Source organism: Leptosomus discolor, chromosome 18 (assembly GCF_034619465.1).
Source record: "Leptosomus discolor isolate bLepDis1 chromosome 18, bLepDis1.hap2, whole genome shotgun sequence".
Taxonomy (NCBI): Eukaryota; Metazoa; Chordata; class Aves; order Leptosomiformes; family Leptosomidae; genus Leptosomus; species Leptosomus discolor.
In genome coordinates this window covers 3,905,985-3,921,853 of record NC_141408.1, presented here as the reverse complement: position 1 = coordinate 3,921,853, position 15,869 = coordinate 3,905,985, and the positions used below count along the sequence as shown (strand labels likewise).

At 45.5% G+C, this 15,869-nt stretch overlaps 1 protein-coding gene across 3 annotated transcripts in view; it reads left to right on the top strand.

The window, feature by feature from the left end:
* COL26A1 (collagen type XXVI alpha 1 chain) overlaps nucleotides 1-15,869 on the top strand; it is a 175,351-nt gene that overhangs the window by 114,099 nt on the left and 45,383 nt on the right. For 2 of the 3 annotated variants that reach the window (XM_086475293.1, XM_086475292.1), the window contains exon 4: nucleotides 5,434-5,475. The exons of the other annotated variant lie outside the window; for it this stretch is intronic. In XM_086475293.1, coding sequence (XP_086331419.1) covers nucleotides 5,434-5,475 — 42 coding nt within the window. The remainder of the gene's footprint in view (nucleotides 1-5,433; nucleotides 5,476-15,869) is intronic. 3 annotated transcript variants of the gene reach the window in all.

Sequence of the window (15,869 nt, the reverse complement as noted above, 5' to 3'; positions counted from 1 at the left end):
AAATGTGGGGCCTAATTATGTTCCTGGCCTGTTTAGAATTCAAAAATTGGATTTTTGTAACTGTCAAATTTGCAATCAGGGTAACTTTCCATGACAATTAGTCAGAATTACTAGAGCTTTTGTTGCCAGGGAGTTATAACTAATGGTGGTGGTTCACTTTTCAAGGCTCTGTCAGTGTCAAAGGCAATATATATGTTGAAGAATAGCTGTTTGACTACAACATTGTCTATACTTAACTGCACCCAAGCGTCTACTACTGTTACAGTCATTTTTACCCATCCTCCATGGCTGAGTTGTTGCCACAAGCTCTACCGCAAGCTCTGCAGATATAATTAGCTACTGGGTTCTGCCTCATGAAACTGTGATGTGAGAAAGTTCATCGTTGAATATTTCGCTCAAGCTTAGCTTGGTAAGGGCCAGTACTCAAAAAATTATTAATGCTGCTGATCTTGGTCAATTATTGCTTTGAATCTTTAAAAGGAGCCAAACATAAATATCTATACAACCTGTCTGGATGAATGCGTTCTCTTCTCAGTCTGACTGATACCTCACAGTTTAAGCACCTGCCTGTGTGCGTAACGCTGAACTTGAGGCTCTTTTCCCAGTCAGGACTTTCTTCTTGGTACAGCTCTAAAAAAGTAAAAAAAAGAATAAAAAAATAAAGGGGGAAAAAAAAAAAGAAAATAAGAAAACGGTTACAACAACGAATGAAAACAAATCCAAAGGCATATTAAAGCTAACCGAGATACTTAGCCTGTGCTATCTTTTTCACAGGTTTTTGCAGACACATGGTACCCTGAATGCTGATGCATGAGTGTACGTGCTCGCAGAAGAGCAAAGCTTTCTTTGCCTAGCGTGCAACGTCCTTTTTAGATGCATCTGGTCAAGATGCAGATGACTTCTTGTTGGCCTGTTGCTGTCAACAGATTTTTGTCATCAGCTTCAAGCTTTAGATAAGCACTAGCTGTAAGAGTGCTGTCTGATACTGGCAGGCAACGACCGTGTGTTCATCTGTGCAGTCAGTTAAATGAACCACTTCCCAGTGGCAGTTACAATTCACCCCCTTTGCCGGGCCTGCTCGTCCTCCCACCCCTGCCTGCCCTTTCTGTTCCACTGACTGAAGCATCTCTGCAGCCGCATCCTTTAAGGAATTGATCTCCCTGAAAAATAATAAATGATTTTTTTTCAGTTTGGGTTATTTTTAAGATCTCTCTTTCCTATCTGGTGCACTGTCCATCTGTGAGACGCAGACACATTCATTCTTAAAACAGAGGTGGCAACTTCTTAAACCAGTTAAGCTGAAGTAGTAGTGCTACCTGGTGTCGAACTATCACGTCTGTTTTTAACCAGGAAGACAGGGCTTGCTTTTTTCTTTTTAAAGAACATCTCTGTGTCCACTGACATGTATTTACCTGAATTGTCACGTGATCATTTTTGACAAAAAGATCTGGAATATAGCTTTATTTATACAGGGTCCAAGCTGTTCAAACCCCTAGTCCTGCAGAAAGTTTGCCCTCAAAGAAGGAGGGAATGTAATCACTTTTGTTTAATTAAATCAGCCTAAACTAATTGTCAGCTAATAAAATAGTGTTGGTCAGCTCATAAAACAGAAATGAAGATTAAAAGAGTAGTTGCCATGAACAGGTGGTAAGTCTGTTTCCAAGTTAGACCACATTACACTCTGGCACAGGATCTCTGAGAATACCTCATATTCTAGTTTTTTAAAAAAATGTTTATGAAACTTATAAAATATAGGGCTCATTTTATAACCAATTTTCTATCTCACCTGCCAAGAGCAATGGGGGTTGAGCCAGCACAAGGCGGATGCAGAGTTTTCGGCAGCTGTCCAGAAATGGATTCCCTGCGCAGGGCTGTGGAATACATTTCTACCTTTGATTGGCCTTTCTTCTGTAATTCTTGTGATTTAGATTTTTCTTTCTTGTTGCTGTTACAGAAAAGACCTTGTAAACATTTTTTTGATGTTATTGATCTTGACCTGGCACTGTTGTGCAAGGGGAGGCACTTCCTGTGCTGCCCTGTGGATGCTAACTCTGGACGGACCTTGAGTTGGTAACAGGATTCCTCTGGATTTGGCCCTTGGTATTTCTGTTGAATCTGCAGTTCTTGCAGAAGGCATAAAACATTTATCTAATTTCAACTTGAAAGGACTAAACTGAAATCTTTATCTGCTCCTCAAAGTAGAAGCAGAACTTGGTGGTTTATAGTTGCTGTTAGTAGTGGATTAATGAAAGAAAATTTATTGCATAGTGATTATTATATTATTCAGTTAATAGTGCAAAACTATATGGTTCTGAGAATTTTATTGCAGCTTGCAGTTTGGATGCTCTGTAGTGTTGCAAGGCTTTCGACACCAAAGTGACTTGTTGCACTGTCTGTGACTTACATCTCGTACCTATTTTCTGTGACCACCCGTTCCCAGAAGTCTCATGCAGGATGCACTTGGTTGCTCTTATGTTAAGTCCTCAAACCTGGTAAGGCACTGAAAGGCTAAATTTATTTTCTCTTCCACATCAGTCCTCCTCTTTCAGAGAGTGCAATCACAAAGCAGTGTGCTGCATTGATACAGCTCTTCAGGGTTCTGGCTGCGATGACAGTCTTACTTAAAAGGGGATGCTCCAGGAGAACTCCCCACCTGAGAGTTTCAGCTGCGAGTGCACCAGACAAATGCTGTGTGGCCTTGTAGCCTCCAGCATCTTGTTTGGGGGCTTTACCTGGCTTTAGTTTTCTGTCATGTATTGCTTTGGGACCTCAGGTTGGCCAGACATGGCCTTAGGGTTTTAAGAAGTGAAGCTTGGCTCTTTCTTCTCGGCACTCCTCTTGCATCTGATGTGCTCTTGCCTGGCGTGCAGGGCAGCTGCTGTGGGCCGAGATAACTTAATTTCTAGGCTCTTTGAGCCTTGCCTGTGATGCTTCTTTGGGCTAGTTGCTGACCTGGGTAACTGAGCTTTGCTCTGGCTTCTCTCAGAAGGTAAAAGATAGGAGTTCCCCTACGGGCTGTCTTGGGGAGGCAGGTAAGGTGCTAGAGCTGTGTCCCAATCCTCACTCACAGTCGTGTCTGATGTAGCCAAGACAGGGAGCAGCGTGTTTTTGACTTGTTTTCTGTGAAGCATGGCATTGCCATGGCTTAAGACAGGTTTGTTACCTATAGCAAGAGTTACCAGAGCTAGAAACCCATGAAATTTGGAAGAACATAAAGGAGCTGGAGTATCTGGAGAGAGGTTTCTGTGGGGGGCCGGGACTCCCCTGTCTGGCTCCTGCTGAGTTTGTTTGGGAGGTTGCAACTGCTGCTCCCGTAGAAGCAAAACTGGCCCTGGCCATGCAAGAGGAAAGCCTCAGTAAGTGTCGTGTTTTCTGTCTTTGCGTTACAGTAACCCTCAGATCCAGCCAGGTTGCTGCCCTGGATTAGGAGGTGTCCTAGACCCCACTTGCCTGCTCTCTCCTCTGCTGCCAGAGAGGAGGCTGCAGTACATGCTGTGACATAGCTGGGAGCCAGCTGGCACTGGTAATGCTTGCAGGAAAGGCTGCAGCATGGCCATCACCTTCTCCCTGCAGGATTTCCTGGCTCCACTGCTTGAGTTGGTGAGGTTAGAAGCAGTGTGAGTGGAGCAGCATGTGCTGTGGTTGCTCATCTGAACAAAGCGGGGGGAGGAGGGGGCTTTATGGCAACAGCCCTTTGGGTCCTTGATCTGATTTACCATGTCCCTGCTGAATGAGCATCACTTGAAACCCAAATCTTGGGTTAAACCAGATGAAAATATTCCTCGCGTTGGCAATCCTGTGAGGGGCTTGGGGTCAGGTCCCTCTGAGACAGAATTTATTTAAGAAAAAGGGGTGGTGCCCATTCGGGGCAGTTTTCTGTTCATCCACACGTCCAGTGCTTGCCCAGCGTTATGGAAACAGCTCCTGGGAGTCACACCAGCAGCCAAGTCTAGAGACTTCCCCCAAGGGATAGGTTTAGCGGGAATGTGACACTGGTGACTGTGGGACCAGACTTGGCCCATTATCGCTGCTTGTGTGCTTTAAAGCTTGAGGTGACACAAAAGAGCTGGAGGAATACTAAAGCATCGGCCCTCCGAAGGAATCTGTGTGGGTTTTAGCGAGTCTTTCAGGGTCTTAAGGGACTTCAGGCCTTGTCCAGGTTTGCACTGGTGTCATTGCACCAACATCTCCCATTCTTCCCAGTGAAGATGAGTAGGAGGACAATAAGCAAGCCTGCTGCTCAGCTTTCCAGGCATACGTGCAAAACCATCTAGGACCCCAAACTAACAAAAACCATATTTAAAGCAATTATCTGATCTTGTTTGTTTGTTTTTAATGTGATGTTTCTAGACACTGGTACAACAAACACACTCTTGTAAAATCTTGTAACAGTTGTTTGTAGTTAGTATCTTCAAGATGATTTTATGTGCGCTGATCATGACTAATACACATCACTTCAGTGTGACCGTCATCCTCTAGTGCTGTGGGAAATTTTTGGTACTAAGACAATTATTTCCTCAGCTTGTTTAGCATTTTTCTTTTTCCTTTTTTACCCTTCTATGCAAAAAAACACAGATACTGATTTGCTCATATATTGTGCTTTCCAGATGAAAGTGCTTTGTGGTTCACAGACTTAAATAATTACGTCTTCGCAGGCCTCAGAGTGCTTTACAAAGGCAGTTGGAATAGTCTTCTCTGGTTTTACACTTGGAGGTAGAAAAATCTCTAAAGGCAGGGTTAACCAGCCCAGCTCGGGGCAGGTAACGCCCTCTGAAGCACACTCTGGTTTTCTAAGCATTAGGACATGCTGCTGTGCCCATACTGCTAAAGGCATTGCCCCCCCTGCCGACTTGATTCCTTCTCTTCTTGTCACAAACTTGGTTTTCAGCATATGCACCAGCCACTGGGAAGGTGCCAGGTGGTTCTTCCTATGGCTCAGCCAAAATAATGGCAGCTGCTCTCCCTCCTTGAACCTGGGACCATTTTTTCCCCCATAGCATGCAATTGAGGCAACAACTGCTGTTATAAAAAAACCAACCAAACAACCCCCCCCTCCAAAACCCCACCCCCAAGCCCCTTTTACATTCAGCCAGAATGGATTGCCGCAGCCTGTTTCATTCAGTAGGTTTTTCTGTGGTTGTATTTCTTGGAAGCATCATCTCCAATAGAGGCACGGGGCTCTTTTACAGGCTTATTTCAGCACTTTGGGAGCATGAGTGTGTGCGTCTGTGCATGCATGCCTTGCTGTGGGTGGGAAGGGGGGAAGTGCTGGCAAGAGTGCAAACAAGCTGAGTGGGGAGAGCGAAGGCGCTTTCATTCCTTACCAAGTTTTGCTCCGCAAGCTGAGTAAACTTTTTGTCTGCTGAACCAATGCTGTGCAGGGCGAGGGTTTGACACGTTCCCAGTGATAATTGCCTTGTCTCCCCCCCGCAGGTTCATCTGGCCGCCAGCACGGTTACTTTTCCAACCAGGACCGTAAGTGGGCAACATGAACATCACGGAAAAGCAGAGCCTAAGAGTGAAGCGGGGTGCACTCCTGGGTGGGGGGCCGTGGCAGCCAGGGATGTCCTTTGCTTGTGGGGGGAAGCATACGGGTGGGGGTGTGTGAGTCTCTGCCTGCTCTTTGCCTCAGTTTCCTTCACGTATCTGGAGGGCAAGGAAAAGGGGAGCTGGAAATGCCCCACTTTTCTCAGTTCAGGGAGTTGCCCAGGCAACACCCAGTGAGCACCTGGAAAGGGCCACCCTGCTTGCACTTTTCTCGTTTTCCTTTGGGTCCCTGTCTGAGCGGGGACACCATGGTCCACAGACCCTGTGTCTGCCCCCAGGGTGCCTGCTGTGGTCTTTTACTTGCAGCTAAAGCTCACCCCCCTGTTTTCCCTGCTCATGCTCCTCATCAATCTTGCGGGTGGTATGTTGAGAAGAGCCAGAAAGGGGGTCAGCTTGGTGAGGTGAGTGCTGCAGAGCTCTCAGAGGGAAGCAGGTTGTGACCTTGTTTGCAACTGCAGGCTCTCCTATGAGGAGAAAGGTTTGTCAGCCGTTGGCATCCAGCAACCTGGTGTCTCCTCATGTCCGAGTGTTTCTGTTACACCCATGTTGGTATTTCTGAACAGCCTCCCCTGAGAAAACTGAGATGTTTTTAAAGATTGAACGTCAACAAGAGCTTATTTGTTGCTTGCCAGTGCATGAACTGTATGTCTCCAAACTGATGATAAAAGTGGCTTGAAAGTGCTCTGGTGCATGTGCAAAAGCCCAGCCACAGTTTTAAATTCGATCGTATATCTCCAATGATGGTTAATCAGTAAGAAGCAGGAATTTGCATGGAAGTCTTCATACCTGATGGCCATGCGCAGGTCTTTTGGAAGATGAAAATCACGGGACCTTTGAGGCAGCCCATGTGCTGAGCAGACGAGTTACTCCGAAGGGCTGGTTTGTGGGAGCAGTGCTATGCAAGGGCATGAAGAGCTCACGCTGATCTGCCTCTTTGCTTCCGTGCTGAACACAGACTCTGCAGAAAAATGAGCACCCCATAGCCCAAAAGCTCCTATGAAGCCTTAAATTAGGATGAGCATCTGTCTGTCTGTCCCTGCCTCTATTGGAGACGTGCTTCATGCTCTAGCTGCAGTTCATCTCTCTTGGTGTGCTCTGCCCGTGGATGTGACAGAAATGATTCCTCATTCACTGCCGTTGTTCAGCGTAGAGTCAGCCGGTCGGCCTGGGCACAGCTGGAGCGGGCAGGAGCCAAGCAGGGCAGAGGTGGCAGCCTGGGAAGGCTGTATGTCAAACCTGCAGCGCTGCATCCCTTGGGTGGGACCCAACACCTGTTCCCAGCGCTCCCTGCAGAGACCAGAGGGCATTTGGAGAGTGGGTCGTGACTTCAGGTCATTCCTTGAAATCCTTAGTTCTTCCTGCATCAGGAAAAAGTCATTGTCCGAATTGAGGAGTCAGTCCCAGCCCTTCAGGGGGAGAAGGGTCCTCCAGTTCTTGTTTCTGTCCTTGTTCTCTTTTGTATTCTCTTCCATGGTTGGGGATGCTATTGCTTACTCCCCTGTCTTACTTAGGCATGTCCTGGCACACGAATGCACTTCTTATCGCAATGACCCTCATATTGGAGCTGCCATGCAGAGAAATTAAATGACGTGTCCAAGGACACATGGGAAAGTATCGTGTCAGCAGGGATTACATCTAAATCTTCTGCAATCCTTATTATTGGTCCTGCCAAAGGCCAGTCTTGTTTTTGGATTGTCTTTTTAAATGGTGATTTGTTTCCTTAGTCTCTCTCCACCTTGTACTTCGGTTTCTGTTTCTCCATTGGTGGCTGTGCCCTTTTCAACATCTGCCCTGTTCTGTGTCCGTAGAGGGCAGGAGCAGTCCTGCCCCATGCACATCATGGCCCTCTGAAGAGACAAGGTATTAAATTATTTTAAAGTGTGGCTTACTCCACTGCATGCTTCTGTGCACCTTTGAGGTTTCATCCAGGCAAAATCTAACTGTTGCTGTTACTCTTCTGCTAACCTGACAATGGGGGTTAGAGGTTACTGGCTGGGGTTTTTTGACTGTGCAAGGATTCCTTCTTATCAGCAATTTGGCCTGGGATTCCTCTAGTTGTCCTATGTTTGAAGATGTTTCCTTCTATGGTTTGCTTTTAGTCATTTAGCTTCCAAATGATACACTGATTTTCAGGATGCAGGCTAAGCTCTTTGGTAGTATGGGACCAGACAGGAAGGCAGAGATGTGTTGTCTCTAGTGGGGCTGGGACGTGCTCTCCGACGCCTGGGGACAGGAGGTGACTATTCTGAAACAAACAATGAAACATGCAGGAGGGATTCCACAGCTTCCCTGGAGACTACTTAACAAAATTTGTGCAGTGTAGGTTGTATGTGGCACCACATGATGTGAGGATTTGCCCTTCCCTTTTTTCGGAAAGGGACATGCCAGATAAGCGGAGAACAGGTAGACTGAGGGCAGGAGTGCTGCAAAATCAGCTCCTTCCAACTGCAACATCCATTAACTTTGATATGGGCAGGACCAAGAGGGAATAAGGGAGAGCTAAAAATCAGGTCTATTTTAAGTTGCAATAGAGATCTGACTGCAGATGCTTTTCTGTCTTTTTGAGGTGAAGAAGTTGAAGATTTTCTAATCTTCAGGCAAGTGCCTGGCTTACTTGAATTTTATCATGGGGTTTTTCTACCCCTTGGTAATCTGCATCCCAATACCTTGGGATTGTCACTCCAGGCATCTGGCCCACTGTCTTGGGCAAGGTGGGAAGGTAACACGGTGTTATGCTTATGTATTGGAAGAGCTTCAGAAGTGTGAGTTGCTGCTGTATTTCTAGAAGGTATAGAAAGGGCTGTCTGTGTTCTGTAACACAGTGACGTTCCTCGTAGGCTTATAAGCACTATGGTATGGAGAGATCTGCAGATGCTTCTGGCCGCACTCAGGCGCTTTCAACCCAGCCCAAGGTGGGTGTCGCTGCCCAGTGTTTCCTATTGGCTGTTTCTAAATCTTCAGCCCATCAGATACTTTCGTTTCAGGGACTAAAATGGAATTTAAACTATCTGAATATAGTCCTTTGTGTCAAATCAAATGATTTGTTAAAGTGAGGCCAGATTTGCAGGGAGAATCAATCTTTTTTATTAGAACAACTGATGTGGAAAAAGCAGACAAACTTTGAGGCATATTAACCCTTCTTCTGGCCTGTGTTTGTGTTACGAGAACGGAGGGACCTGTCTACCAGGGGAGGCTTTGCTTTAGGATATGCATTCACACTGACTGTTCCTCAACAGTCTTGGTCTGAACACAGACATGGGTGGCATTTTTGGCCATGCTTGTACACTTTTTTGGGGAAAAGACTTGTCTCCCTCTGTATTTAGACACTAGATGTTACTACACAACAAATAACGGGCTCTGCTCTGCAGCTGACTCATTGTGCAAGTCTGGGGCTAATTACTGAATCCCTCTGTGCCTCAATTTCCATCTGTAAAATGTCACAAATGCCCACCATTCATAAATTGCTTTCAGATTTCCAGATGAGGTGCTGTGTAAGTGTAGAATAGCATTAGTTTATGCATATTGTGCTAGAGTATAATGTAAAACACATGCAACAGAAGAGCCTCACAGATGCGTCTCTTTCAACTGCAAAAGGCAAGGCCTGGGCTGATGATTTAGCACAGCGCTAATTGGGCTAAAATAGGAGATTGCTTTTGTACTGATGCAATTGTCACCATTAAAGTCCTCATTTACCAACAGTTTTTGGAGATAGCCCAGTTATTTCCTATTGAGGAAAACTGTAGCGTCTTGGGTTTCAGAGCACAGCAATTCATAGTAAATGTCGACGTTTTTATAGCATCCCCCACGCTGGCTGTCCTCACACTTCTGGAAGGGGACTGTTCCATTGTTTATGTTGCATGTGCATCTTGCTCAGCCTGTAGCTGCACTTAGCGCTTCTTTGCTGCCTGCAGCCATTGAGCATATCCTAATCTCAAAGCAGAGGCATTTGACCGAGTCACTTCCATTGCCATTACTGGGTGTTGCACACTCAGGATTCCCCGTTTGTTGATAAGGAAGCTGTTCCTGTGGCTGAAAGCAAATGAGTGCCTGGCAGCTGTTCAGCATTAAATCAGTTCTCAGTTTAAAGGACTTGTGAGCTGCGATGGTTTGGGTTCAGGCAATTAACTTTGGTGAAGTGCTTGAGAGTGTCTCCCAGACACATTTCATGGAGAAAGATGAAGTTAAACAGTTAAGAGATTCGATTTGATTAAGTGCCCTCAGGTTTCCTGACTGTGCTGTTGGGGTTAAACTCTCAGTGGGTATAGGAGCTCCTCTGACTGCAGGAGAATTATGGTAGTTCCTTCCAGTGGCAACCTGGCCCTGTGCTTGTTCGAAGGCGCCAAGATCCATCCCTGTTGCCCCGGCATCATGTGGCAGCAGGCACCAGTGACTGTGTGGCGAGCCTCTGAAGCTATCCTCTAGCTGCGTGATTTTAAAGCCCTGGTCTGAGCTTATTTGCCAGTGTATTGTTGCCTGGTGCTCAGAGGTGATTATTGATGCTGAGCTGTTGTGAGAAGAAGGTGTGGGGCTGGAGGAGATGAAGGTGTCTCTGGAAATATCCAGTTCCTTCGTGGTATATTGCAGACAAATTGCGCCATTCTGCATTTGTCCATTTTGGACTCGCTGACTGTTCTCCCCGTTCCTCATCAGTGCTCAGAGGGAGGGTCAAAATTCGTTGTCAAATCCTCCACAGCTGTTAAGAGTAACATAATATTGAGGCTGAGTGCGTGGGGTGACAGGCGTGGGAGAGAAGATTGGCTGACACCCAGCCTTACCCAATGCTTGCCCTGTTCCAGGAGAAATCTCCCCAGATGCTGGGCCTTCATTCATGGATCTAAACTTGCCATTTAAGGCATTTTTAAGGAGAGTTTCAGGTGGAGGCAGCTAGAACCTCAAAATGAAGCTCCTTAAACTACCACCAGCATGATATCTCTTAGGGGACACTTACGCTGTGGTGCTCACTGTTGTAGATAGCATTAATCAGAGAAAGCACAAATAGGCAAATTGTGAATAAGGGCTTGGTCCCATCAGAAAGTAAATGGATCCCCAGATATGGGAAGCATTTGGTGAGTTTTGGGTTAAAGTAACAGGATGTGGGAATTCTGGAAAACATTTTGCTTATATCCTCTGATTTTTCATTTTAAGATGAGTTAGAGAAGTAACCTGGTGTAGCTAGTTTGAAGAGTTAAAAATCTGAAACTGGAAATGAAATGTTCTGGCTAACCCCAAGTGGGTATTTCCTTTATTAATTTTTCTTCATCCAGAAGTTAACAAGGAAGCAACAAAACCAAAATGTCCTTTGCACAGCCTTGTGCTAGCCACTGCTCTGATGCAAGTGTTACCTTGTTCTTCACGTTATGGGGACCAGATGATATGAGGGATTTGCTGGGTCTCCTGACTCCCCAGTGTCCCTGGTTGTCTCAGAGAACAAAATCACAGCTGCAGAGAAAGGTGGATCTGCTCAAATCTATGAGGACATGGCAGGGCACAGGGGGATTTAGATAAAGGCCAGCAAAGTAATTAGCAGAATTAGGCAGAGTAATGGTCCTTGAGAGACTGTCTTGTGTCCTTGGGCCATTCCACTCCAGCTCCCAAGTGCTCCAGCTCCAAGACAGTCATTAACCTTGTGCAGAGCAATGGTGTGTTGGACAAGGGCTGTGGGGTGCTCTGCAGAGCCCCAGGGAGGAGTGAAGGAGAACTGGCAAGCCACGGTGGGTTGAACTCAGGTTGACATGGGAAATCAAAGCTTTGCAGAAGTGCCCCTGGCGATAGTAATCATCATCATAGTGCATTTGCTGTAGAAAGCATGGGCACACATGGTATTTTGATGTTCAGGGAGACAAATTCTTCTGAATTCAGACCATCTTTTTCAGTTGCTTAAACAATTGTTGTCCTTATTGGTCTTTCAGCTAATTTTTTGTCTTGGCTAAAGGAAGACAGTGCTGAATGTTCTGGATGAGGAACCACTAGTGCTTGACTGAGCATTCTAAATGTAACATGTTGATGGGTTACAGGGACTTTGTGCAGAGAGGAGGCATATAACCCTAGAGGTGTCTTGCAGCCTTCCAGACTGAGTAAAACTCAAAGCAGGGGTAGAATTTAATGTCAGAAATCCAAACTGGAGACAAGATGTGTATTTTTTATACAATGGTTCACTTTGGATACAATTCACTAAAGAAACCGAGGTTGTCTGGCTCCAGAGTGTCTTTCTGAAAGACATACTCCAGTTAAGCACACGTTGTTTGGCTTGAGACTGTGAGAGATTCTCTGACCTGTGATACGCAGGTGCAGAACCAATATTATAAGGGTCCCTCCAGACTTTATGGTGAGCCTCAATTCCAGTGTTTCCTTTTGTCCTGTCTGCTTCCTTATTTCATGTTACATTACGCCATATTTTGACTGCATTTTTCCCCTGATTGGTTCTCCCAGTAGGGAAAAGCAGTCTTTTCTGTAAGGGAGGTGAGACCATCTCCATGTGAGATGAACTTTGAAGCATAGTGGGGTTCCCATGCGTGCTTGGACTGGGGTTGAAAGAGTTAGCCAGGTCCCATGAAGTATCACTCTATGTCATAGATCAGGGAGTGAAAGAGACGTGAGTCTGGTTCAGTGATGATGGCTGTCAGGTTCTGGATTTCGGCGTAGTGAGGACTGGACCAGCTATAGGAGGAGAATGTTTCCCCCCCAGGAAGGAGCCCCATTCCCTGTGGGCTCTGTGCCGTGGGCTTCCTTGGCAGGAAGGCATGTGGGCTCCCCCCTTTTAGTTGGGGGGCTCTTAATCTAGTTTGTATATAGCCCTGTCTTGCTGTGAGAGGTTTGTATGTACATACTGTTCACACTACCTATGTGTCTTTATTTTCTGTCTTTTTATTTGCTTCAATGTGCTTTGCAGCCATGCAGTGATACCGTGGTGGAGCAGGGGAGTAAAGGGCTCACGGGGGAGGGTGGTTTTGTACGGTATCAGAAGTACTGAGCACCCGCAGTACCACCAGCATCGCTTGGGAGCACTGTGTTCAGCAGTTCCCAAAAGATTTCAGCAGTAAAATCTTTATCAGGGTCATTTCAGTCTTCAGGCAACTCTGCTGGGCTACATTAGTAACATGTCCATGATGTTTCTAAAAATACTAGAGAATACATTTCTAGGAAAACATGTTGCACCAAAATCCAGCCATTCGCTGCTAAACCTGACTGACAGATAAAGATGGATTGAACACGGATCTCACAACTCATGGCTGCCTGTGAATAAATGATCATGATCTAATTCCATATGTTAACAGAGCACAGGCCTAACCAGCAAAATAGATCTTTGGCGCTGTGAAAGAGCACAAATCCCCAGGCTGAGAGCAATTATGTATAAAATTAGTTAGTGGTGTGGGAGTGTGCATGTGTGAAATTTTAAGTAAAACAATGTGAGTGATGTGAGCTGTTTAAGAATAGACCTGGGTGAATAATGGAGAGGTTTTGGCTTCATCTGCCAAACCAAAAAATTGGAAAGAAAAATTATTTGGGAGAAACTGAAATGGAAATTTTTAAGGTTTTGACACAAAGTAATAACTAAAATATGGCTTTGGGTCAACCAAAATTATTTCATTTGACCCGAAGCGAATCATTTAGTGTCACTTAAGACTATTTAATTAGTTCATTTTTAATTTAGGTGAGTTTTGAAGTAAATGCTATTTCAAAACTTAAGACTGAAACATATAATTAAGTAACTAGGAAAATATTTTTTAAAAATATTGCAAAATCTTAAAAAATTGCACCCGTTTTTTTCACTTGGAACTATGTACCAAATTTTATGTGGGTTCTCGAGTAGTAGTTGTTACTCCAAAAGCGCATTTTGTGGTAAACTTTCTTTTCACTCAATTTTGCTCAGGTTTTTTTTTTACAGATGCTTCAAAGTCACAGAGTATCATGATAATGAAAAAATATTTATTGCTTATTCAGGAGGAAAAAAAGCCTTTTCCTGTTTAAGAAGGTTGAAGAAAGTAGACATGAAAATGAAGTATGACTATTTTACGAGCAGAAAAAGATCAGATAGCAGTTCTCATAAGAAAGGAAATTTGAGCTGCTTTTTAAAGATAGCCAGTAAAGTTAAGGGTAAGGGTTATTATAATAGAGATATGAGAGAGAGAGATTACAAATGAAGAAATGTTGGCAGTGATCAGGGTCTCCTAGCAGAGATGGTGAATTATCTGTAATGGTGGTAAAAAGACCAAAATATTCTATAGGTGTTTTGTTTCATATTGACATGCAGCCTAATAACTCACAATTTACAGGTGAAAATAAAAATTCCCATCCTGCAAAGTCTTGATGTGGGAGAGAACAAACCTTCGATGGTCAATGAGAGAGTCTTTAAAAGTTTCTCTGACCCTCCAATTCCTTATCTGTGAGACTTGAATTATGCTAACGGTCGTGCTGTGGGGCTTTGTCAGTGCTGGTTTTGAACTCGGGATTAGAGGAGCTGTGTGGTGAAAGTGTGTAGCCTGTGGGATTTGGTAGCTGTTTGACCCAGAGAGGAAGATGCTGTCTCTTCCTCCTCCCTTCCGTGTTTGCCCGTGGGTGAGACCCAGCCTTGCTCAGCCGTCCCTGTGCTGCCGAAAGAGAAGGGACGCTGCAAAGTGGTGGTGTGTTCTGTGCGCACCCAGGTCAGAGTGTGCCATGTTTGCAGGTCAGCAGGAATCCAGACTTCCCCTGCAGCTGAGCCCGCTGACGTGTTGGGGAGACGAGGGACCTAATAAGCTCTTTTCGGTCGGATGCCTTGGACTGTCTGTCCCAGCATCGCTGCTGAGTGACCCCGGCCATCTGAGGTTCTTCCCTCACCACTGTCTTTGTCAAAAGGTGAAAATTTACGATGCACGCAACAAGTAAATATCATGGCAGTAAACTGAGAGACTCTTGCAGCTGAATCTTAATGATCCTACACTAAACAAAACTCGGAGAGCTTCCCCTTACAGCGAAACAGTTCTTGCTCCAGCTTACTGGGACCTGAGCTGTGGCCAGGGCATATGAGGTCCCAGTAGGAGCCCTTCCCTCCTGCAGCTCTCCAGACCTTTGATTCCTGTTTGCTCTCCAGACCAGAGGCTACTGGGCGACACAAGCGTTCCTCCTCTCCGCGGTTGCTGTCAGCCCTTTGCCTTCCACAAGCTTAAACCCTGTTACAGAGCTACAGACATGACTGATTCTAAACAAGCACAATTAATAAAGTCTATCTAGCCAACATCTGACTCTCATTAGAGGAAACGTGTTGAAAAAACAGATCCCAGGTTGGCTGTGATTTATGGCTTGGGCCTGCTATCCTTCACAAGCACTGGCAAAAGCTTTTGCAAAAGGCCAGAACATAAACTACTTGGGGAAACTCAGTATCCATGTAAAAAGGCTGGAAGGGTCAAATCAGACAAATTAAAGAGGGGTGGAGATGGAAGCCCAGGCTGGCTGTCCCCTACTGAGGGCCACCTAGGTAGGCATAAGAGATCTGTGTTCGTATTTCTACTGTGGAGTTTGACTTGAAATTTCTTCTGTGCAGGGGTCTGAAAGAGTCACTGTGGGTTGTTTGTTTGTTTGGGTTTTTTTTTTCTGGCTCAACTGTGTGTATGTGTGTGGCAACAAGTGAATGGAGGGGTTAGTGGTTTGGTGGTTTATCTCATGAGTGTCCAAATATAACACCTCTGGTGCATAACATCTCTGGTGCTCGCTGAGTTGACAGTAGAAGTTAGCTGTGCTCCCTACTTCCCGCAGGAGTTTTGAGCTTCATCCTTTTCTCCTTGAGAAGAAACATAGTTGCCTGGACTAATTTGGCTGACTTCACTCACGCTCTTCCAGATTTGTTCGGAAGCTACTCTGAGTTTGTCCTGAAGAAAGGTGTCTGCTAACTGAGAAAAGCTTGCCTCCTGCTTCTTTCGGAAGACAAGATTTTCTTCAGACGGGACCCACTCAAACTGTGTGTTACTGGTTTGTAAGACAGTGCACCCTGAACCGTAACAGTGTGGTGCGCAGAGACCTGCTCCGAGTAGTCTTGAGGGTGCAGGGTTAAAGCTGCGGTGTTGTGGTCCGTAGAGCTGCTCTTGCGTTCCGGGTGCTGTAAATACGGGCTGTTGGCCTGGCCTTGACGGAGCTGTTTGCTCCCCCTGCCCTGGGGGTAACCGCGTTTGTCCTCTTTGTGCGCGTCCATTTCTGAAAGGTGAAATGGAAGTGGTGGAGTTTATCAGATGGAAAGAGAAGAGCTGCCAGGCAGGTTTTATCACAGAAATCAAATATACTCATTTATTTCTCTGTGTGTATGTAACATTTGGTCATTTTTCATCCTCTGACCTTGGGTCCTTTACAGA